General features: G+C 39.6%; 1 protein-coding gene across 1 annotated transcript in view; it reads right to left on the bottom strand.

The window, feature by feature from the left end:
* Window positions 1-26653, bottom strand: part of man1a1 (mannosidase, alpha, class 1A, member 1) — a 169974-nt gene that overhangs the window by 98355 nt on the left and 44966 nt on the right. The window contains exon 3 of the mRNA XM_084952760.1: window positions 6686-6801. Coding sequence (XP_084808886.1) covers window positions 6686-6801 — 116 coding nt within the window. The remainder of the gene's footprint in view (window positions 1-6685; window positions 6802-26653) is intronic.

Here is a 26653-nt window from a genome sequence, read left to right as displayed (position 1 = left end):
TGGAATTGAATAAGCATTAGAAATGTATCCATAGAGATGGATCATAAAGAGTTTTTTATATAAAATAAACAATGTTAAGACAAAAATTTTAATTAAGTATTATTTGAATGTCATTACTCTGATGAGTGATGAGTCTTAGTATTGTTAAATTCAAACAAAGTAGCTATAAAACACAAGATAAATACTAGTCTAGTATGCAAGCATTACTTTTTCAAATGTATGACACACAGTTGTGTGACTTTTTAAAGAACTACCTGGCTAATAATATGTAATCCTTTGTTATAGTTTATGCAAAGGTAGACATTTCTTAATGTATGTGTCAAAATTTGAGTTATTCTGACCATTGGTTCATCAGCATATTTTTAAGTTTGACAGGAAAAAACGAAGAATGCTGATAAAGCACTGCATACCTTGAAGGGCACACGTACGGCAGCCTGAAAAAGAGAAGTGGCTTCCAAAGTTTTTAAAGAAATCTTTAGGTACCAAAAACCGCCTTAAAAGCCGGAGATAAAGTGTGCCGTCTTTAAAAACACAATACATCTATTTCTGGGCAGAATTAATGGAGGGAAAAATAACAAAAATTTTCATGTTGTATAGCCATTTGTCTCAGTAGTCGAACAATGAAGCTTCATTTCTCTCTCACGTCCGTCCTTTATGAACAGATTCCCGAGGCGGATGAAGTTTTTGTGCTTGACTGACAGCTCTCATAAGTCACTGCTGTCGACTAGAGATAGGATAACAGACTCTGCAAGGGGGAGGGGAAAAAAACAAATTATGTGCCACACAAAATGTGTCCTGTCTTTTTTTCATCCCCAAGTCTTAGTGACTGATTGAGTGGGGAGATTGCAGCACTAATTCGTTCTAATTACAATTGAATTATTTGTTTTAACACTTAGGCAGCTGTAATCCAAAAGTACAATGAATACTTCTTCCTACGTTTTAATGTCTATTGGCAGCGGAGGTTTAATAAGCTAAAAGATGATGCTTTACATCAAAGTCAAAATTTTAAAAATACTTTAATTTAATTTTAAAGACGGAAACATCTTCAGCCAGCAGTCATCCTGCAGTGTTTTGTGACTGTGTGAAGAAGCCAACACTGCTTTAAACTGCTGGACAATGACCCTCTGAGTCAGCAGCAGTGTGACATTATCTCACTCCTGACAGAGCTGGCAGGCAAGCAGTCAAGTCTCCTGATGTTGCAACATTCGGTCCATTACACTCCGCACAGGAAACTGACTAAGCATGGGCTTTTCCAAGCAGAGAACTAATTAAGGACTGAAACTAGATGAGCCCAGGAGATAATGTTCCCAGCAACAACTCATCAGATCAAAGTGTATCCACAGATCTTGCGTGGCCAGTTGTAAAAATCTTACTGTACCGGCCTATAACTCCCTTTATCTCATCACAAGAAATGTTTCAGTGTTTTGTAATGAACAAACCGTCCCAAGAGTGTAACAATTCCAACTCTATTCCTCTTTGCCTTTCAAAAGATTCAGGACTTCGCTATTTAAGTGAAAATAAACCGTAATAAATTACCAGTGGGGCTCTTAAAGTCTCAAAGACTCTAAGTGAGGTGTCACACTTTCTCAGGTGTTGTGGTACAAGCAAACTTTGGACACCATTCCAGTCGCTACATACACAGATTGTGTGATCCCACAGGCAAGAGTAAAATCTATTGGTTTACAAAGGAGGAGGGAGGATCTCTAAACGATGATCTGACATATGGCTCTTCAGGAAGAATTTCTTTAATCAATCCATCTTCTTAACAGCTTATCCTATTTTTAAGAAAAAAAGAGTATTACAATCTTGCCAGATATTATTGCATGTGGTGCAAATATAGTCATAGAAAAATTGGATGACTCCATCCAACCTTAAGGACTGTAAGCCTCTGTGGTAGCCTGATGATGGCCTATAGGATGGACGGTAATCCTGGCAAGCACATACAGAAAGTACTGGAGAATACTGACTTTGCCTAATATTAGAGAAATATTTATGCTCTATGTACTTCATGTCCTCTTTGTACACATTTCAATGGCAAACGCTCATTAGTAATGGCATCACTTTAATATTAATAAGTCTCAAACAACTGCTATTATTTTCTTTGTTTTAATCTCTTTCACTTGTTTGCCTTGTTCCTTTGCTTCAAAAATGAGCGACCCAAACGTAAAGTTGAACCTTTTCTTCTGACTGTTGATACTCGTTTTCCTGCTTCGTTTCACCCCAAATGCTTAATTGTTGCTAATAATATGTGATGCTGGTTAGTGTTTTTCTTCAGTGAAATCTGGGTTGGTTTTTTGTCAGACTTACATCAGCTAACTCAGCTGATATTTTAACCCCAGTGAGGGTGGTTTCAAAGCCGCCTACAGAAACCTTCCCATTAAAAAGCATTTTAGTGGAATATCAAAAGCAGCTTTACATCTCGACATTATGCTACTGCAGGAAATGATCACAAAACAATGGGCTTCCTGCTGTTACAATGCCGTCTGACTGACAGGGCGACTGCTGGCAAATACTGGAAATCAGTAAGGATTATGCACAAAGCAGTGGTACCAAAAATTCAGACGTGGAAACCTCAACGAGTAAAACATCCAAAACATGCACAGTTTCGGAGACAGTAATGAGGATTAAAGCTGATCTGAAGGAATAACTGACAACACTACTTGAGCTTTTATATATCATGTTTGGTGGATGTATGTTTTGGTTTTCAGAATCAGACTTCATAAATCTGATATCAGAACCATGCTAAAAGAAAGACAAAGAAACTGCTTTGCTGTTTCCCCCTAATGAGGAGCTCTTAACGGGGATGTTATAATGAGGACGGCAAACATCAAAGGAAGGAGGGAAAATGTTTGTGTTTAACTCTTTAACATGTGCCCACACAATTAATCAGCAAAAGCAGAAATTACATACAGTAGATGAGATATCCACGTCAGACTTTGTGTAAGAAATCTGCACTAGATTTGTAACTTTTAAGTGTAATCTTTTATTAGAATTATAAGCCCTTCCACGAGTGGTCATAACAGCTGAGGAGTTCTAGTTGACAGGATTTATATCTGATGAGTCAATATTCCCCAGGTGGCAATTACGATCCCGTGTGCTTGCTCGCAACTTTCTACAAACTAAAGTTTAACATGTTCCTTTGTGTAAATGTATGTAAATACTGAGCAACTCATGCAGAAAGTGCTCTAAAAGCACTTTAATATTATTCACTGTTTGCTTTATATATTCACATACGCTCATTAGAAGTACACTCCTGCACCATGAGCATACAATTACAAGTTGATGAATAATAAACCTGGAAAACTCAAGAGCAACATATCAAACATTATACCTGTACGTGGGCTCTCTCTCTGGGTTTTTATTGATACCATTATGGAACAGAATTCAGCGTCAATACACCAATTTCCTGGATGTTTCCAGATGTTCAGGAGAGTCAAAGTGGCATAATTTTCAACAATTTTGGTAACACATTTATTGTATTGGGATCCATTATCAGCAGAGCTCTTTGGAACACCAGGTAATTGTTTCTAACCTTATAGACAGCAGAAAATCACATTAGTCTATATATAATATCACCGAGGACACATTTCCTGCATTAAATACTGGAATGTCAGGAGGTTTAGAGCTTAGTATCTTTATTAAATTGTGTCTTATCCTTAAAATGAGCACAAGCCTATGTCTTAGCAATGGAAATGCACTTTAAATAAAACTAAACTGATATTGCTGTTAAAAAAATGTGCATGCTCACAGGCTGCTTCCTGTACAAAAACGTGGTAACATCTTTGGTTTAACGTCTTGATGCATTCTCAATCATCCAGAAAGCAAATCTCCAAAAGTTGATTCTGTTCATCTGGACGTAGCGTTTTGTGGGAGAAACGTTTCGTCACTCATCTTCAGGAAGACTGAAGAAGTCATTTGGATGACGCTACGTCCAAAATCAACTTTTGGAGATCTTTGGTTTAAAATAAAGGGAAACTAATGCTTATGCACTGACTGTATATAAAAGACGAATATAGCCAGTTCCCCATCACCCACTGGTTTCTAGGCTTAGCATCAGTGAATTTTTATTTACCCATTTAAATAGTATTAAGGCTTAAGTTCACAACACTATGGGCCTTAGCTTTGTGTAACACTTAAGTACTGAGCTAGTTACTATAGCTGTAGTCACTTCTCTGCTGCATTATATCCGCTCATTGAATTTGGTTTTGGGATCTCATTTGTGCTGTTGGTATTATGTGAATCATTTTTAGTACAACTTATTACAGGAGTGTATTTAGGCCAATAACTCAACACTACACGCTCTCTTCCAAACGTGGTGTTTGTACCATTCATTTTTATATGCAGTCTAAGATACATTCACAAGCAGGGTTCATCTAACATCCAAGTTAAGAGAGCAATAAAGAGCCCTCACTGTGATATGTATTTATACACCTGCTCACCTTTTCATGTATCTATATAAAGGTTAGATTTCATACATTAGGTCATAGGCTGGATTACATTCATTCAAACTTCCAATAAAAACATGCCTTTCAAACTGGAAAGTAGCACCGTGTGACCTACAGGAAGTAATGACATGTTTTGCTATTTTTCATAAGCTCACAGTAAAACTTTACAGCCTCAGGAGTGCTGCGTGAAAGCACGTCCTTGGTAAGGACCTTTCAACTTGAAGCATTTCTTTAAGTGTGCTATACTGAGTAGACATACATACTTCTGTAATTCAGCGTGTTGTGGATTAAAAAAAGCTTTTAAATTCCAAGTGATGACTCAGTGGAGACACATGGACAGAAAACAAACCAGGCGATCTATCTTACTTCAATTAAATGTCTGTATACACAACACCTCCTCTTGTAAGACCATTTAAGACTGACAGTAAACATCCCACCTTCTCGAGAATTTTATTTTCACTCCTCTGTGTTGGTCAGGAACAAATCTCAAAATGAGAACTGATTTGGCTCGAAGCTCAGCGCACAGGTGGCGATCTAAATTTGGGATTTCCGCCAGTAGTAGACTCTTTTTTTTTTTCTTAAGTGGGACTGTTGTATTCAGGAAATCTGTGAGCAAACAGTTGTGATTTCATTTGCTGTTGCAGGAAACTCAACGTCACATGAGAAACTAAACAATGCTGAGTGTAAGCACCACTTGACCAAAGCTGCTAACTGCTTTTTGAGTTTTGTTTCATCTCTGCAGTTATTTAGATGCCAGACACTTGGAACACTTAGAAGATAATTTATGACATGGCATGAATAATCCAAATCAATCTTTTTTCAAGATCCAAATACATGAACCACCACAGTTATTGTGGATTTTGCAAATTACACACACAAAGTACTCAGACTGGACCTTCTTGCAGTGCTAACCACCACACGATCATGCCACCAGATATAAACAGAGAGATGTGTACACCACATTTATTTTGTATAAGTGAATGTGAACTAATACACGTTTGGTTTTGTTTTTAAATTAAAGTAAGGAATTTATATATGAAAAGTTTCTGAGGGAGTTAGGAGTTAGTTATTTAAAAAAAAAAAAAAAGTTGTTGAGATTTTGCTCTATTTTATCTTCAGATATTCAAGTGACATTCGTCCACTGTTTAGTAGCCAAGCCAGTGATTCTCAAATAGGGAAGGTGGAGCATGGATGATCGGGGGGGAAATATTTAGTGAAACCCAGTTAAATGTATGTCATTTTTATAGAGGAAAATATAAAAAATGCTTGTACTGATGATTATTTGAATGAAATTTGACTCCCCCCCCCTATGGCCTAAGAACCATAAATTTACATGCATTTAAATTCTTAAAATTTAATAATGCAATGCTTTATTAAACCTCTTGAATTAAAGCTGAAGTCTTCATTATAATCCACTATGGTGGTATAAAAAGGTCAAATTCATGAGCTATGACTCTTTTCTACCAGTCTTTAGGAAATCATTTTCAAATTAAATACCTACAAGCAAATTATCAGGAAATTAAAAGACATTTTAGAACCTTATTCTTCAATGACCCTTTTATTGACCTATAGGAAAACTGGTCTTCTGTGCAAAATGTTTGAGGCATTTTCGCTACGAATGCATCAATCCGATATTTGGATCAGATATTGCTCTGATCCCGAAACAGATATTGTTGCCAGCAAGCCGATCTAGTCAGCTCAGTTCTATGTTAGTTTTTGTTCAGCATACCATGCAGGAGAGCTAACACGGCAAAGAGGAAACTAACTGTAAAGCAACACCACCTCAGAGGCGTTTCAGACCGGCTACGCCAAAAGCTTTTTCATTTCATGTTTACATAACTTTTACTTAACCACAGGCTGTGGTCTAGTTGACACAACTGAAACTCACCTTACTCTGCAAATAATTTATCACAGAGTTATATATGTTAGAAGGTAGAAGGATGCTGGTTCAACATAACACCTGTCGAGAACCTTTGATTACCCGCACAGTAATTCTGTGATGCAGTTAAATATTGTTTCACTTCAGCAGAATAGAAGAGATTCATGCACTACTAATACTGGATGCTTTTGTGGGCTACACAGTGGGACAGTGGGTAGTAGGGGTGAGCGACGTAGCCTCCAAATTATATCGTATATATCAAGAAAATCAAAATAATATTTACCTGCACAAAAAAATATAATATTCAATATTTTATTGTTGCTATATACCTGACCATAACAAGAGCACACACGCAACTTACCACGTTGAAGTCAAGGCTCTTTTCCACCCAGTCAGTAGCAGCATCAAACTCTTCAAACATCTCCATGATGTAGAGGGTATCCAAAGCATCCACTATTGTCGCTCCTTTTATACTTCCTAGAAGGAACACAGAACAAAAGGTTAAAAACAGATTACACACTCACGCAGGCTTTTGTCTGTTACATATAGCACCCAGTATAAAAACACAGAGGAATATCAGACAGCAAGCTGGTAACAAAAGTTCTCAAGCTGAACTTTTGAAATGAGCAAAAACTCCCGTGAAGTTTCAAAATGTTAAAAGCTTGTTAGTCAGCAAACCATTCCTTTTATAGCAGGGATGACAACAGGTGTTGGCGCCACACTCACTAGAAAAGCGGTGAATAAACAGCAGAAGCTAGAAGTTATGTATGGAGGTTGAATAAATTATTTTTGCTCGACAGATGGTGAGAGGTAGCGATTATCGGCACTGATGAAACGGCAGGAGTATTGCTTATCTCCAGTGATTAGCCTCATAGCAGGAGGGAAGACACACAGAGAGACACAAACCATAATTTGAGCACCGTCATTATCCAAGCTCCCCCACCCAACAATCCCAACACCTCAATAAATCATTATGCATGCAGAGTAGAGCCTTGAGTAAAGCTTTTAGTTCCTGCATACTTGCTATAAACACCAGATAGGAGTTACAGTATCTGACCACTTAAAGGTGAGAAAGAAAAGGCAAAGGATGGGAGAGAAACAGGAGAAACAAAAACACCAGCGCATCAGCATCAGGAGGCTGACCTACAGAGAGAAGGGCAGGGAGTGAAGGTAGAAAGAAAAGCAGCGAGGGCAGAGAACATACTGAAATAATAATAAGGACAGTCCAAGTCATTAAAGCAAGTTTGAAAAAGATGCGGCTGCAGAGTGGCTCGAGTTAAGATGAAAACCAGAGAGGGCGGCTGGTTTGTTTTTTGTGTAGATCTGTTGGTTTATGTTCCTCTGTGAGTAGTGGGAAGATTCAAAAGCGGCTAAAAACTTTCCATTAGACACATCGCTGAATCATCAGCCCGAGGCACAGAGACACTGTTGTCCATCACAACTACTGTGCTCACTCCCTAGAAATATCTATTATTTCTTTAGAGTCATCACAGTGAGAAACTATTTTGCACTGTTTCCAGTTGTAAAAAGGCTTATAATTACACATCTCAGATACATATGTGAATAACAATAAGCACATTCATTACCAGATAATACCAAAGCTCTTTGCCGTTAATACCCACATTTTGGTGTCAACTAAAGAGGTTTTGGAGATTCGCTGGGACGTGACCAGAATAATATTTCAAAATTTTTGTCTATATAATACCAAATAACCAATAAGGGGAAAAAAGGACAAAAAGTATTGGGCCTCTCCTCTGAATCTTTGAATTCAAGTGATTTAGGGTTGTCGAGTAATAGTCCACAGACTCAGTGAGTGCAGAGCTCTAAACCGCCTCTGGAATTAACATCAGCACAAAAACTGTGCACTGGGAGCTTCATGGCCTCTGCAGAAACCAATGCCATTAAAAGACTTGATTCAATTTTCATTATATGAAATGTTAAGGGTAGAATTTACCAGTATTTTTTTTTTTTTCCTATACAGTCTATAACTGTACAAAGTTGCACAATTGATGACGTGCATTAGTTACATGAATCATCTACAGATCCCGAGTTGGAAAATTAAATCAAAATCTGAGACACAACACACGCAACAAAAACGTAGAATAGCTCAATAAAATATAAAGGCGGTATGATGAGACAAGACAGCTCAGTAAAGTAGAAACTACACAGTAAATGAACTTTTTAAAAGAATGAGTTAGAAAACTAAATAGAATCAAGTTTAAAACGTGTTTTTAAAAAATGGGAAAAAATGAAATAAAGGTGTTCTATAAATGTTAGATGGACTGGTTTTTACATACAGGGAGTGCAGAATTATTAGGCAAATGAGTATTTTGTCCACACCATCCTCTGCATGCATGTTGTCTTACTCCAAGCTGTATAGGCTCGAAAGCCTACTACCAATTAAGCATATTAGGTGATGTGCATCTCTGTAATGAGAAGGGGTGTGGTCTAATGACATCAACACCCTATATCAGGTGTGCATAATTATTAGGCAACGTCCTTTCCTTTGGCAAAATGAGTCAAAAGAAGGACTTGACAGGCTCAGAAAAGTCAAAAATAGTGAGATATCTTGCAGAGGGATGCAGCAGTCTCAAAATTGCAAAGCTTCTGAAGCGTGATCATCGAACAATCAAGCGTTTCATTCAAAATAGTCAACAGGGTCGCAAGAAGCGTGTGGAAAAACCAAGGTGCAAAATAACTGCCCATGAACTGAGAAAAGTCAAGCGTGCAGCCGCCAAGATGCCACTTGCCACCAGTTTGGCCATATTTCAGAGCTGCAACATCACTGGAGTGCCCAAAAGCACAAGGTGTGCAATACTCAGAGACATGGCCAAGGTAAGAAAGGCTGAAAGACGACCACCACTGAACAAGACACACAAGCTGAAACGTCAAGACTGGGCCAAGAAATATCTCAAGACTGATTTTTCTAAGGTTTTATGGACTGATGAAATGAGAGTGAGTCTTGATGGGCCAGATGGATGGGCCCGTGGCTGGACTGGTAAAGGGCAGAGAGCTCCAGTCCGACTCAGACGCCAGCAAGGTGGAGGTGGAGTACTGGTTTGGGCTGGTATCATCAAAGATGAGCTTGTGGGGCCTTTTCGGGTTGAGGATGGAGTCAAGCTCAACTCCCAGTCCTACTGCCAGTTTCTGGAAGACACCTTCTTCAAGCAGTGGTACAGGAAGAAGTCTGCATCCTTCAAGAAAAACATGATTTTCATGCAGGACAATGCTCCATCACACGCGTCCAAGTACTCCACAGCATGGCTGGCAAGAAAGGGTATAAAAGAAGAAAAACTAATGACATGGCCTCCTTGTTCACCTGATCTGAACCCCATTGAGAACCTGTGGTCCATCATCAAATGTGAGATTTACAAGGAGGGAAAACAGTACACCTCTCTGAACAGTGTCTGGGAGGCTGTGGTTGCTGCTGCACGCAATGTTGATGGCGAACAGATCAAAACACTGACAGAATCCATGGATGGCAGGCTTTTGAGTGTCCTTGCAAAGAAAGGTGGCTATATTGGTCGCTGATTTGTTTTTGTTTTGTTTTTGAATGTCAGAAATGTATATTTGTGAATGTGGAGATGTTATATTTGTTTCATAGGTAAAAATAAATCATTGAAATGGGTATATATTTGTTTTTTGTTAAGTTGCCTAATAATTATGCACAGTAATAGTCACCTGCACACACAGATATCCCCCTAAAATAGCTAAAACTAAAAACTACTTCCAAAAACATTCAGCTTTGATATTAATGAGTTTTGTGGGTTCATTGAGAACATGGTTGTTGTTCAATAATAAAATTATTCCTCAAAAATACAACTTGCCTAATAATTCTGCACTCCCTGTAGTGTTTCTCTACTCGAGCGCTCGAAGCACTTTATACATCACGCCTCATTCACACATTCACACCCATTCATACAGGCACTTTTTCTTCGGGTAAGTGCTTTCCATTCTATCACACTCCGATGAATGCATCAGAGAGCAACTTGGGGTTCAGTATGTTACCCAAAGATACTCTGGCATACAGACAGGTGCATACAGGGATCAAACCATCAACCATCCAATTAGTAGATGACCTGCCCTGCCTACTGAGCTACAGCCTCCCCTGCAGCCACAATTTGCCAAAGTTTGATGATTTAAATTAACCAATATAAAACTAACTAATCTGAGATGAATAGCCTTTAAATTGACTGAAAGGAACATTCAAGAAGTTTAACTATAAAGTGAGGGTGTTGGTTTTGTGACCAGTTTGTCCTAAATGGCTGCATCTGCTAGATGTTTGTGGACCGATTCAAATAATGAGATATCAAACACTAAAGCAATACGCCCAGGCTTGAGTATCAATCACAGGATCTCAGGCTGCAGTTACACTGCAGACAGACGAGAGTAGGGTGATCAGATATCCACAAACTAAATGTAGGACACGTTACTACTGCGGAAAACTAGTCTGAGAATTTGTTCACAAGCACAGATCTCTGGTACCCCATACAGGCAAATTACAGTAGGCATTAAGAATGTCTTCTCACACTCATGATTTCTTTTTTCATCTTAATAACTGAGGTAATCGTCTCTAGGTTTCAGTAAGGGTGCACAGATAGGTTGGTACATCTCGTTTTTTAGATTTGCCACCTTTTTATTTTTTTGAGTGAGAGAGAGAAATTCTCATATAATATATGGACTCAAGTCACAATTCTCCGCAGTGGAAAATGGAAAGAAAAGAAAAAAAAACTGTATTCACCAAGTTATAAGCTGTTTCGTCAGCTTTAATGTTGCTGTATTTCCTTTTCTCTATCAAGTTTTATTGTCGTCTTCTAGTAAAATGCATAGACTCACAATTTTTTTTCATTTGGGCGTAGCACGAGCAGCAAAAGACGGCGACATGTTAACCTCTGCTTGACCCATGATAACAGTTTTCCCTTCTTCCCTCATATCCATTGCATTAAAGCCAGACTTCCTGCAGTTGGAAACCAGATCCAATAAAAATGTGGGATGATGCTGTGCAGTCCCACATAAAGAGATTAAGACGAACAGTGGCAGAAAAATCAGCATTTAAGCATTAAAATGATCAGAAATGGGACAAAAATCCAACTTATAATGAGAGATTAACACTAAAGCAATACTGATGTCTTATGGTCATCTGTTTTTAATGTTTTTTCAAACTCTTACTCCAGTAATAAAGGAAGCGTGTAACTGGAAGTGTCAGCAGATACAGTTACTGTTGTAGTCACTTGTCCTTCCTGTTTTTCATCCATCTCACATTTTCTGTTCACTGAAGCCTTCAGAGCAACAAAGAGAGGACGAGACACTTTCCTGCCGTCCATTGTCCTGTCGCTGTGCTTCCTCTCCCCTCACTGATCTTATATCTGCCTCTGTGTGTGTGTGTGTGAGATGTGAGAGATACAGATGGCAAAACAGTGCCCAGAATACTAATGCCACATACGAAAACACTGAAACGGAAAGTATTTGTGAGGAACGTAATGGTTTCTAGTAGGGCTGCCACAAACGATTATTTTGATAGTCGACTAGTCACAGATTATTTTTGCGATTAGTCGACTAATCAGATCATGCATCCATTGGACGTAAAACGTACAGCTTATTGCACCAGCAGCATCTGCTCTTATATAACTATCATTAGCTTACAGCTTTAAGTGTTTAAGGTATGTGCTAACTAAAAATAAAGACAAGATGACAATTTTAATGAAATTTGCAGATTGTTTCAGTGAAGTTGAATAAAGTCCTTGCTATCTAAAATATAACGGGACACCGGAGTATATTCTCGAGCATCTCACACTTCTGATAACCAGTTGTCTGCTTGACGTTTATTCAGCTGTGTAAAAACTATAACTTTAATCTCAGCCAAACCGATTTACTCAGGAACAAATAAAATACTAAAAAAAGCCAAACAATAACATTTTTAAGTTATCTAAGTGACTTATATATCACGTTTAACCTGAGTAGCGAAAGACGGCGGTGGGTTTGAAAACGATTTGCCGGGAGTCTGGTGTTCTCACGGCTCTAGTGAGCCTTGCCCCCGGCTAGCTATCGAGCTAGTGGGTAACAGACGTCTCCGAAAACGTCGGAGCGCTTTTGAAAATATGTGGTGTCTTGATAAACTGAGCAGATATTTGAGGTTTATACAGCTACATTCTCGCCTGAAAATATGTTAAACGTTTATTTTGTGACCCAGAAAGAATAATAAGAGTAATATTAAAACTAAGTAGCTGCCGCCATTGTTGGGAACTGAGCTGGGCTGCGCTATGAATTCTGGGACAGAGCTACTTCTTCTTCTTCGGGGTTTAACGGCAGCTGGCATCCTTGTACATGCAGTGCTGCCATCTTCTGTTTCAGTCCGTTATTACACTCTTAAATCCTACTACTTATTCCTGCGGCTTTTGTGATCTTACAAAGCTTCAAACGACGCGTCGACTATTAAATCAGTCGTTGACGATTTTGATAGTCGACGTAATCGTGACTATTCGACTAATCGTGGCAGCCCTAGTTTCTAGACTTTCTAGTGACTGCCAGTGGTTACCCTGTCCTGGGTGTACTCCACCCCATCACTCCCAAAAAGTCCTTTATTGTATATAAGGTCGATCATGCTCACACTTGAAGTCCCCTCCAAAGATTTCAAGTGTGAGCATGATCAACCTTATATAAAATAACAGACTGCTTTCTGAGCGCAGATAAACCCTGCAAATGCCAACATACATAGCTGGCAGGTTGATCAGTAATAAAAAATAGCAGCTAGCTACAACCTTGCGTTCCTGCTCATTGATTGATGCCTCATAAAATGAGGCAGAGAGTGCACAGATGTATTGGGGCTTTAAGATCTGTGATGTTAGTTTGACAGCTTGTGCAGGGTCACAATGCCAAGAATCTGCTAAAATCAGCTCCCCCTTCTCTCCCTTTCCTTTATTAGATCCAGGATTTGTGTCAATGTCCAGATGGGATTTCACACACACACACACACACACACAGAAAAAAAGCCGTGATGAGATCCGGCGGAGGTCTGTGAGGTTGAGAAAGCAAAGTCTGATGATCTTGAAGGTGATGTGTGCGCTGCTGAGGATTTTGGAAGGAAGCAGATGGCTCAGCAGAGGGCAGAGTCTTTGATGCCTCTGTAAAACACGAGTGGTAGTGGAGGAGGAGGAGAACCACAGCGATGCTGTTATAAAGATGGAGCAGTATAGGGGGAGGGCAGGCCTTCTGATATTCGCTGTAGGCAGTGGGCTTGACGCCATGGGGGAATTCTTACATTAGTCAAAATTTCTCTCCACGTATCCACAAATAGTTCTGGGCTCGTTGCTGTTATTGCCCACAGCAACAAGCTAAGTCTGCATGCAAGTTTGCAGATACACAGAAAAATGCTGCATACAAACATGTCAAGTATTTTATTGGTGAAGGCTCTTTTCAGCACCGTCTCTCAGTGTCTTTGTCTCCTTAACTTATATTTTTTATTTACTCTATTGCTTCTGTTTATTTTTGTGGTTATCACGTCTGCCTTCTGGGTTTAGCTTGAAACTGATATCTGCATGTCAAGGTGAAAAGGATAAAGATGGATTTATTTGACGAAAGTTATATGTTGAACTTTTTATCCCCTTTGGGATAAAAGGGACAGGAAGGGGAACAAAGACTAAATGTATGCAGCACAATTCCACACATTATTCTACATGGATTTATTTGCATTTGCAAATGGACTGTTCACGCTTTGTTGAGAGATTCAAGTTAGGCGAGCGGTAATCTCTGAGACTGAAAAATTTAACCAACATTTCCAAAACCTGCGTTTTAAAGGTGTTTAGTCTAACGTTTTACCACAGGAGTTCATGGGGATTGATTCTGTTTTGGAAAAAGCCATAATGGGATGTAGAATAACTGCAACACTGGCTTTATATTTCCACTTCCAGAAGGTTGCTGCTTGTTTCTAAAGGCCAAAAGCTGCAGTTTTTCTGATGACCACTTGAGGCAGGCTCTAAAAGTAAGTCAATGTCCAAAAATTCTGACGTTAAAATGCCCAACGATGTGGGTGACATAAACGTGTTAACAGCTCGGTACAGATATGATTTTGGTCTCTATAGCTAATTTATCCCTTCGTAGCAGTGTCAGGGGTAAATAATAAAACTGTACTGAAACATAAAATTTGTATTATTAAAGTTGTGCCTCCTTTGAGTGACAGAAGGATGTTGTCCAACCGTTTGCTAGCCGTCACATCCGCTCATTAAAGTCTGGCTGGGATTGACTGGTTGTTCATCAGTGACCACACCTCTGCTGACGGCTGACAGAAAATTATTTACAGAGAATAAAGGAGCCAAAGCCATTCTTTTCCCATACATTTCACTACAACTACAAGTCTTTGCAACATGAAAGTTGAGCCTTGCTGGCTATTTAAAACAGTGCAGATTAACAACATTTCTGCAATGGCGAGAAAAGTTAAAGCACCAAAATTGAGGCTTCAAAGCTGGTAGGTCCTTTTTTCACCCCAATACCTTCACTGTAATTTTCAAACTTCACCAACCAACAGTCCTGAGATTTATCTACCCATGAAGGTTGGCTCCAATAAGTTGTTGTCATGTGACAATCAGAATTTAAAGTTCCTGTTCACTTTTGCTGATGCTGCCAAATGCTACTAGAAGACTAACCTATAGAGCCCAGCAAGATTGAGAGAGAAATGGACGGAAAAATGAAAAATGAAAGAGCCAGTGTCCTGCAAAGACAAGAATGATTACCCTTCTGTACTAAGACAGAGAATAAGAATAAATGGGAGAGGGATGACAGAAAAATGGGAGTGTGAAGGTCCAAAAGTCATTAACCAACAGTATCCTTCTGTCCCTGTGAATCATCCATCCAGTTGCTCCTCTTCGAACACCCACTTGTCTTTTATTGAGGCATCCATCAATCTGTTCTCCTTCTTCAATGTGTTTAACTTCACGTTTTAAAGAGTTTCACCACCTTGTTTTCTTTTTTCCTTTGTGTCCTCGTTCACCTCTTACCCCCCTCCTCCTTAATCTAACAGAAAAAAAGCAAAAAATAGAATGATGGATGAAGTAAAAAAAGAAAGCAGCACACTTTGAAGGCATCGTTATCCGTCACCTGTAAAGGCCGCACTAATCCTCCACTCACACAGACCCGCACATGGAGGAGAAATTCAGTGTTAACAGCATAATAATTAACCAAGTTGAAAACTTTGAATGTGCTCTACCACTCAGTAACACCAACTGAATGCCTTCCCTTCCTACACTGTCGCACCGTGTGAGCGGATGTGAGTGCTGGACAGGAGAGTGATGCATTGTTTGCTTATTCAGAACAAAATAACCTTCACTTCACGCAATCAGGCAGCAAAGTCAGAGCTGTAATCTGTGATGTGGGTGTGTGCATGAGTGACTGAGCTAGTTAGGGAGATTGACAAATGTGTGGTTGCTCTCTCACTGACGCATACACACACACACACACAAATCTTGCTTATTCAGTTTGCGGTCAACATGAATCCATTTACATCCATTTCCCAGCATTATAGAAAAATATTCTAATATCTTCACATATTTATAACCCATTACTTCACATGTTAGTACATTTGCATTTATACTGCATACACACGTTGCACACATGTTGCCATGCAGCTATTCCTATTTCTGTATACAGTATATTCCTAATTTGTATTTTTTCTATATCTGTGTGGGATAACGTGAAAGTCCGAATGATAAAAAAAAACAAGGTGAAAACCTTAAGATGTGCTAACAGTGTAGGAAAGTATAGGCTTTCATTTCTAGCGATAGGTCGTCCACTTGACAATGGCAACAAGTATAGATGTGCAAAAAAATCTGTTCATTCAAACAAAGATGAACAACTTTGCTTCATTCATAGAGGAAAATAGTTGATGAAAACAAAAGAAACATCGCTCTGTTGAGCAGATAACTATGAGGGAGCGTAATCCTAGCTGAGAAAAAAGGGCCAAAATGTCACATTTAGCTTTGCAACATCTGGGCCTGAAAAGTAGAGCAGCAATGCCAGAGTTTGTGGACTAGATAGTATGACTAGAGTAGTAATTTATTAGGCTATGAAAAGCTTTCCATGTTCATACTCATCACTTGAACTAAAATATTATATTTTAAGTGAAAAAAATAATGCAACATCTACATACATGTTCGGCCTCTTGCTGGAGTATGTGTCATGTGGATTACATCATCAACACACTGAACACAAAGCGTGACCTCAACAGCCAGCTGTGCCCTCCAGCTCTGGGTCACACTGAACTCCTTGATGAAGCTTTCGCGTCTGCCTTTCACACTTATTCAGAGCTCATTGTTGTGCACAATCCAACCCCAGCGTGGAGCAGCAGATTATATCACAGCAGCCCTGTGAAGCAAATGTGCCCTCCCAAAATAAAGTCAGCTCTAGAACTACAGGTCACATAAAATTTGACTCAATCTGTGGTGCCTTTTGGCCTGAAGATTTTTACTCCATGGTGTCAACTTTCCCCTCGAATTGCACTGGAAAAACAAGGGCTTTGTCCTTCCACCGAGGACCTCAAAATCTGATGCACTGTTAAGGCAAACCTTGTGTGTTTTTTGAGCTTTAAATATCATTCAAATGTAAAAAAAAAAACAAAACACAAGTAAATAGGAGGGAAAAAGTCAGGGGCTTTTAAGAAGTGGCAAAAGGTACTGTAAAGGAAATGGTTGCATGTAAAATTGATTGATTAGAGTAGAATGACTCCAAAAAAAGTAATTATTGTATCCCAGTTATCTTGTTTTTATGATCGTTAGGAGCCCAAAATCATGATTGCAATTGCCATCTGGTTAATTGATCATCACCACAGGTTTCAGCAAAGAAACTAAACTGTCGTTATACAGTATGCATGCAGACTCACAAGGCTGAATGAAAACGGCAGCGGGGGGGGGGGGGGGGGGGGGGGGTACAGTTCTCTTGAATAAATCTTTATATGTTATGTAGATTTGTTTTAAAGTCACAATTTGCTGCATTTTTGATCATTTCGAGGAGGACAAAAGCCCAGCTTGAGCCCACACCTCCACAACCTGAAATAATTACTTTTCCCTTCAGGTAAAATTAAGTTCACGGTGCATGTGGAGGGTTAATGAACACCCCGGAGCAGTTAGAAAGTAAGTGATTAATGCAATGACGCAATGCGAGCAGCCAGAAATATAACTGCAACAACCCAGGTCAAATCTGGAACACAAACCTTCGCTGCATGTTACCTCCTTTGCGTTTAGAAATAAATCAGCAACTCAAAAACAATTAACTTATATGTTCAAAAGTAAATGAGAACTGCCAGGGAACAGCATGCTGCACAGTTACTGATTATTAAAACGAGATAATCCCGATGAAATAATTGTGCCTCATTATGTTTTGCAATAATTATCTTCATTCCCTTTCTTTAGTTTTACACCTTCATTTGAGTCCCACCACCACCCCACCGAGGCATGTTTAATTCAGTTCATATTATTATTATATTTTTCATTTAGTTAGTTTTTAGTTCACTTTGCTTACTAAAATTCTGAGAAATCCACTTAAATAAAAAATAAATTGTTTTGGGTGGGTTTTTAAGCAAAGTTTGGTGGTTTTCCGGGTGGAGACCGCCCTGTGATTGACTTGGGTCAAGTTGGCAGTTACATACAATCTGTCTCTGATAAGACAGCAATTACCTGTGATAGTGTGCTGCTGTGATCGAGCAGCCTTAGGTGCCAATTGCTTCACATGAGAAGCATCGGTTCTATATCATCATCCAAACCAGATTACCTACTTTTTAAAACTTTCATACATATAAACGAGCACCCAGCAGAAACACATCCAGATTTACCAGTAGAGATAAATGAATATCGGAAATAACACCCTGACTCAGCAGCTTCGCCTCAAAATAGCAGCCTCAGCCTTCTACAGACTGACAGCAGCCAAAGTGTCACAGACCTGAAGACTGCTTTCATATTATGGAAATTCAGTCTTTAAAAAAAAACCTTTTCTGAATTTTTCTCCTCAGCTCACTGCCTTTTTTCAGCAAAACAATGTTTCCAAGATACAGCGTGTCCCATATCCTAATATTAATGTAATGCAAACTCCAGGGCTGATCCCTAATCCTGCAATTTGATCCTGATCTGAACACCCGCAGCCCTGCTGGTGATCCCATTTAGCCCCAACTAGCATGTCAACGTTGAGTCTACACCGAGTTTTCTGGGTGGTCGCAGAGGGGAGGTGAGGAAAAGTGATGGCTAAGCCTTTGGCTAATCATGTTATCGTGGGCAAAAAGCATGCGCGTGGGAACACACACACACACACACACACACACACCAAAGTACATTAACCTCTTGACTTCAGCTGCCAGATACTCGAGCGTCAACACATTTTGTCAAGGTTACAGTGAAAGGCATTTCTACCCTTCATTTGTGTGCATGTGTGTGTGTTGAAAACTGCGATGCTGATACAGAAAGGAAGGATTTAAAGGAAAGCTGTGATAACACCAAGCACAGTAAATTTTGTTTGGCCGCTTCTTTAATTCAGGCCTGAGAACTTCCAGGTATCAGACAGACTTGAGGAAACGTGTGTGTGTGTGTGTGTGTGTGTGTGTGTGTTCGCTCACGTTGTGTTCGTTGTTCTAGGCCTTGTGGGCGTTCAAAGCCCAGGTGAGACGGCTTGCTGTTGAGCTGCATGAGTGTGTGTCTTTGTGTGTGTGATTAATTAATGTGGAGGCAGGCTCCAGGATCTATAACAAAGGCTCAGGAGATGAGTTCTTACAACATGGGGCTGCAAGGGGTGTCCATCGGCGTGATGGATACCCCGATTTCAGCTGCAGCGGTGCTCCCTTATCTGCGCCCCACCCACCTCTGTGCAGAGTGTGATCTACATCATTTCAGACAACACCAAATACAACTCCATCCCCCTCCTCCTCCCACACACACACACACACACACCAACCCACCCACCCCAAAAACCTGAGGGAAGGCCACAGCAGAATTACTCCATCCATTTCAATTATCGAGATTGAATATCTGATTTAGACACACACACAGTGCTGTGTGGAAGCCGAAGCTGCAGCCCAGGACTCAATGTCAAACTATATAACCAACTAAATGACTTGTCTGGAAATAGAAAGACACCAAAAACATAAGCCTTCATGACTTGACATTATTTTTAGCCTTGCTAGCAACACAGCAGGGCTGTAAGAGGGTATAGGGTGGGAGGAAAGAGAAACCAGAGGTTCCTGGCTGCAGTGCATGCACACTTTATTCAACAGCGTGCAGAACAGCATCACATGCGATCATGGATGTTATGATGGAACATCTGATGTGTGAGTTTGAGTTCTACTGCCCTGCAGCTAATATATAAAAAAAAAAGACAATAATAATTATGTATGATTAAAGTCTGTCATGCAAACTAGCGCAGTGATTCCTGAAGCCATTCCTGATTTGATTGTAAAACCCCAGAAAATAAAACAGTGCTGGCAAGATAACCTTTCAAAAGGTTTGTTAAAAGCTCTGACTTGAAATGCTGCTGTGCGGCATCACTCTGGCACTGTGGGGAGCCAGCTCTGTGGACCTGTGAGGGTTTCTGTCAGGGTATTATGAGCCCAGTGACCCACCAGGCCTAAACACAAGGGATTTTATTTTGGTTTTCAATACAAACACTGTTTCTATTATCGATTTTACACATACGAAACAACCTATAAAGCTACAAAAAGTAATGATGAACCAGACAAATGTTAAAGCCTTATGCTGTTTTACTTGATCTATGTCCACTATATGCTAGTGTAGCAAGGTAAGTTCTTTGCTCTTTATGATGGACATTAACCAGTTCTCACACTGAATAGACTGTAATGTTTCAAGTATGAAAAAGTAAAGTACAAAGTCTCTCTCTCATTGCCAACACAGCTCTATTGCCCCATCTGGACCACACAATTACTGACACAGTGCTACATTAAGTAACTGCAGACTATCAGCACAGTTCAACGCCGCGTCTTTCAGCTCGCCTCACTTAACTGATGTCCCCTGTAAACATTTGGTTTAAACTCCCAGCTCTTGAAAGTCTGGCCTCTTATTACATTTTAATCCCCGAAATATATCCGAGGTCTATTCTCACACAAGGCTGCTGCATTCAAGGCTGAAAGTCATTTCAGCACTGACATAATCATCCCTATTGTGGTGTAGCCTTCTGCTTAATACAGCATGGGTGGAATTATTTAGTCCATCCTAAAAAATATTTCTTCGCATCTGACCTTGCATCAGACAGTTTGTATATTGCAGGGTGTGATCTGAAAACAGAAGAAGTTCCTCTCCTTTTTATTTATGGTTAGAGATGAAGAGAAATGATCCCACAATGCTGAACTGCAGGTGTATTTCTTTCTTTTTTCACCTTCTCCTCTGTGAACCCCATCAAATTTTAACCACAGAGCATGTCCTTGTTCATCTATAAAATGTGGGAAACTACTAATAAGCATCATGAGATGTACAGAGCAGCCAAACAGATATTTAGATAGTTTAATGTTTAATTAACTATATTGCTTGGACTCATTTTTGTCATAAACAAAAGGCACAAGGAAGTCAAGGGCAAAGTATATTTGTTGTTTTTTTAAAAGCCAGTGGAAAAGCCAGCTGGAAGACATTTAATGGTACAACAGACCGGGGCTAAACAGGCATCTGTGCTGGATTTAAACCAACAACCAAAATCAGTTTTTCTGGCAGAAAGCTTTCTGCAGCCAAAGACTTGCTCAATCTCATATAACATTCACAGAAAAGAAACAGGAAATACTGCTCAGCAAATCAGCTGGAGCAGAAAACCAGCAGAGGCACAGAAAATTGCTTTCAAGCTATAATAATCAAACCCAGGTGAGCAAAATGTGCTGGTATATAGAATTGTAGAGACTATAGTAAAACCTTAAAGATCTATTATAAAATCTTCTTCCTTATTTGCGAGGGGTCGCCACAGCAGATGAATCAGCATATTTGATCTGGCACAGATCGCAAACCAGGGATCTTTTGCATGTCAGGTGGATGTGTTAACCACTAAAGGAGAGCTATTGTGCTTTTCTGTGGACTGTTTTTCTGTGGTATTACATACCTGAGGTTAATCATCCAAAACAACTACACAAGAGATGCGAAGAAGAGAGTAGAGGCAGGGTAGAGTGGGTGGAGACGAGTGTAGGGGGTCATTTGTGACAGAAGGATAGCAGCGAGACTCAAATAGGAAGTTTACAAGATGTTAGGGAGACCTGCTATGATGTATGGAGAATTGTGCCGAATTCAAGATGCTAAGATTTTTACTGCAAGTGACCAGGATGGACAGGATTGCAAGTGAGTCCATTAGAGGAACAGTTTAGGTTGAACAGTTTTAGAGATAAGAGTCAGAGAGGCAAAGCTGAGTTTGTTTGGACAAGTGCAGAGATGTGGATATACTGAGGAAAGAAGATGGAGCTGCCAGGCAAGAGGAAAAGAGGACAATCACAGAAGATTCATAGTGAAAGAAGACATGAAGAGGGCAGTGTTACAGAAGAGGGTGCTGGGAACAGGGTGAGATTGAGACAGATGATTCGCTGTGGCAAGCCGTAAAGGGAGCAGCTCATTAAAAGGGAAAATTGAGACTACAAGTACCATTGTTCTTTCTGTGATCACTGTGCTACTGAGTGCTAATAACGGCTGTTTATAATGCAACACAAACCTGACATTTGGGATCAAATGAGTCGAGGAAGAGGCTTACACCAAATGGGTATTTCTACTATCACGTAACTGATACGAGGAGCTGAAGCATCACTCTACAAGAAGCATTTGAGCCATTGAGAGGTCTGGCGAGAAGTAGAGGGCCACGGGAGACAAGAAGGAAAAACAACACAAAGAAAAACAACCATCACAAAACCCTGGCAGCATCTGTGGCAAACCCTGCCATTCATCCAATGGGCTTTCAAAGCACTGCAGGCAGGGCCAAGCAGATAACCCCCACTGCAAAGCCTGTGTGTCTCACAAGGAGACACACAAGCCTTTTACTTCCTCACACTGCCTGTGGCAATGGATCCATCCAACTGTCCAGCAAATAACGAACCTGAAGAGGCTGTCAGAGGACAATGTGAATTAGCTAGCCCTGAGTAGAAAAGGGGAGCAGGCTGAGGATAGAGAAAAAAAAATCTAAACTGTACTGTGAGACATATAGCCCAATGTTGATTTAGATCTCCTTGTCTAACAGCATCTGCAAAAAGTGTCTTAGACACACACACACGCACGCATGCATGCGCACGTACACATGACCAGATAACGCACTCAATCACTTAACGTAAAAATTTTCGCTTTTTTTACTCTCGCTCTCCAAGAAGAGATGACCTTTAATGTGGCATAGTCAAAAGATGGGCGGGGTGAAAACAACAACAACAGCAAAAACAACAACACACACTCCCCGTTTGAGTTTTCTGTCGGTTGAACACATGAGAGCATTCCCGTCCTGGCCCTCGGCTGAAATGAGAGGCAAGCCACGGGGAAACAATTCGCTTTAGCTTGTTTGGCGGATGTGAAGTACAACCAGTGGCCTGTCAGCGCTGTCAATTAAAGAGAGGAAACCACACAGACACTCAGAGCAACACAAACATCATTACTGGAGCCACTGCTGTATGCTCCAAAAGAAACCAGAGGAGTCTGTGTGGGACTGGGGTTTTTTCCCCCCCTTTTTTGAGTAGATGTGGCCTAAAAAGTTGTTATCCACCCACCATATCTGTGCTCAGTATCACATTAAATGATCTTTACTATACAGAATAATAACATACCGTATATGACTATTAGAGGTGGGAATCACCATACATCCCACGATACGATATTATCACAATACTTAACGCACGATACGATATTATTGCAATTTTTTAAAATATTTTGCAATATTCAGATTCTGTACATAAAGGTAAACTTTATCAATATTCATTTTATCTAATATCAAAGTCTCACACTCAGTCTTTCTCTCATTTCAGTCAGTTTTATTGTTGACAAACTGAATGGTTTGTATTACAGTCTAGTCCAACTTAACTGAATGCAACCATCTGGTACAATTATAGCTATTCTGAACTATGCAATTTATGAAAACTATGCAGCCCCTTCAGCAACTGAAGAATTTGAAAGTAAATTAAAACAAAAATATAATTTTACATTAAATAAAAAAGTTTTAAACTTAATTAAAATAAAACATGTCTTAAATTAAAATTAGTAAACTGTCATGTTTATTGCTGCCAAAAAAAAAGTTAAACACATTTGGACAGTGAAGGAATGTCAGGATTCTTGCTCAGAAAAAGGAGCTGATCAACATGCTCTGAAGTCGGAGCATGTTCCAGTCCACAAAAACTTTTTTTGTAACAAAATATCGATTTCTGCTGTCCCTGTATCGATACATTATTAGCAAACAAAATATCACGATACTACACAGTATCAATTTTTTCCCCCACCCCTAATGACTATCAGACTCCAGCTCTCTGCTACCACTGAAGACACTGAGGTCATGTCCTGGTACAAAACTCACCTCAGGATAATTGGCTTATAATGGGGCTGAGATTAAATTAAATTCAATGATGTCTAACAGGAGTCAGGGTACAGCTGAAGGCTGGGGTCGATAAATCCAGATCCAAATGAGCTCTAGATGATCTGGAGAAACTTAATAAGGCGATAATTCAGTTTCCAGGGGACATTTTCCATATTCTAGTCATCAGAATTAGGATGGGGGGGAAAAAGCTCTTAATGATGGAAGTTTAAAGGACAGCTACAAGATGTCTGTGTCTGTGTAATACTCAAAAATATCCTGGAATGTATAATCCTATAATTGGAACGGAGAGTTTTTGGAAAGCTAGTTGGGCATTTTCACCACCAATGGGGTTCTTTTTCAGCCAGATATGATTAATAAAAGAAACACACACATACACACACACGAGGTAAACTCATGAAAATAGGTGATGCTAATCAGAAACATCGATTTTTTTTTCCAAAACGAAACATCGTGGGAATTATTGTGAAAGTTGATGAATAAAAGAAGTGCGCTAGCTGTGCCTTCTAGCGAACTCCAAAGTTACGACAGGGTGTGACCCTCCCTCTGGATTTGGAAACACAGACGTGCCTGCCTGTATCTGTTCTTTGTCGGTGACTCTCAACCGCAATAAGCTGGTTATAGACAGCTGAGGTGAGTGCTACGAGCGGAAGAGTTGGAGTGGAAATGACAGGATGAGAGATGGATGCCATCAATGCCTCGGGCTGTATTTAATTTTAGCAAACATGCTGAATCTACAGCATCTCATGGGACAGGAGCTGAAACGGTCTCGGCTATGTTTTAAGATATTTGCTCAAAAGCACCAGTTTTGTTCTTTTTCAAAACCATTTAAAAAAACATCTGGAGAAGACGGATGAAGGCGAAGAGGGTGACTTGAAATTCCTGCCACGGAGCAGCACTACTGTTACCTACATTGAAACAGATGAAACAGCGCACATTTATGAAATTAATCACTCAGCTCTGAACAGTTGTATTGAAATGGCATCCGAAATGCCACTGTGAGACAGCCTCTACGCAGCTAAGCAGATCATATGTGAGCTGCACAATTTGTATTTATTGATTAGTGCTGAAAAGTGGGCAGCTGACATATTGCTTCTGACTGAAATTGCTGCGCCATGATGAAAAGCCGCTGCTGCAGTCTAGACGCTGAATGAAAACATTAGTCTGCCCTTCATTTACAGAGTCAATGTTGTGCAATTCAGTAATCATTCTAATGGAAACCTGCATTTAAATGTGATAATAATAGACTTTTACTGAAAGTCATTTTTAATTTCAAACCAAAACTGAAGCAGTTCATTTGCAACAGTATATGAAATCTATCTGCGATGCTCCTCTACGCTGTCCTCTGTTCAAGAGGCCATTTTCTACAACACATTTCAAGTCACTTCATCAACATCTTGACCTTTTCAAAAATGTCTTAAATACGGGCTCCCCTTTAACACTATCTAAATTAAAAGACGCTTTGTGTGGAGAGAGCAACTGTATCACACAAATGGAAAGACATGGGCAGGGCTATTTAATTGTATGCTGACTGTCGGTGCTAATACAAGCTCAGAAGTGGCCCTGATCCGCCTCATTATTTCTGGCTCTTTCTTGTTAAAGTGTTTGGGTTAAGAAAGATTTAGTAATGTTGGTTGGTAAATAATATCCAAATCACCGTTGGTAGTCTGCCAAAGCAGAGGGCTTAGAATATAAACACAGTAGTCTGCCAATATTTTAGGAGGATATGTGGCAACTGGTAAATTTCCCAGCCTGGGATAGAATTCAGCTTATTCCCAGTTTATCCCGAGCACCTCCATGCATCATGTAACTCTTACAAACATTTTGTATACAGCTGCTGAAAGAACGGAGGAAAATTTTCTGCATATTGCAAATATTATGCGGTGCAAGTATAATAAGGGATACTTGATTACGTCAAAAATGATAATCATGGTTACTTTGTTAAATATTGAGATCATGAATGTTCATTGATGTTTTTAATGCACCGCCATGTAAGAAGAAACCTTTCACATATTCAAATCTGTCCAAATGTTTGCATGAAAACAAAACCGGCCTTCCGTATTCACTCAAATTCAGCAATATTCAAGTCCTAGATGAAAAATAAAGTACATTTATAAGCAAACTGTACCAAAAACGCTGCCGTAATATGCTACATTCATACATTATGCTAATTAATCTTTAGAAATCAATGTGAATAAAACTTGCAGCAAAGTGGCTGACAGCAGTGAGATTCCTCTACGTTTCCTCTGTCGTCCTTTGCATGCAGTGCAGGTATTACCACTTTGGAAAAGTAACTGCATGAAGAGATAACACAGCTGGCTAAATGGAATGCGACTGCACCGGTGATTCCAGTGCATCTTCGTGAGCTGAATGGATGTGCTAATGTGCTGTACAGGCTCGTTCTCATCGACGTCCCAGGCGATGTTGGCCAATTCACGTTAGCACTTGTTGCATTGTTTTTCCTGGCCTTCGCTCATTAATTACACTCCAGTTTGTGCTGTCTTTTTCAGGTGTTTGAATAAGTTAGTTGAGATCTGTGCAGACAACTCTACAGTGCTCTTTGGCTATGATTTTATCTTTGTTAACACTCTTAAGGCTCTTCACCTTCTGCTATAGATAGATAGGTATAGATATAGACTTAATTAATCCCACACTGAGGAATTAGACTTTTTACAGCAGTGGAAGGGTCAGAAAGACCCAGTGAATGAGATAATGTTAAAAAAAAAACACAATACAAAATCAATAAATAAAAACTCCTAAAAGTCCAAATCAATAAAATACAATACAAAAGTAATTTTTACAATGGTTAAATTGTACTATT

This window comes from Perissodus microlepis, chromosome 15 (assembly GCF_051167445.1).
Source record: "Perissodus microlepis isolate ML-2025 ecotype Zambia chromosome 15, ASM5116744v1, whole genome shotgun sequence".
Lineage (NCBI taxonomy): Eukaryota > Metazoa > Chordata > Actinopteri > Cichliformes > Cichlidae > Perissodus > Perissodus microlepis.
The sequence above is the reverse complement of the archived record's forward strand: the minus strand, read 5'-3'. Positions and strand labels throughout refer to the sequence as shown.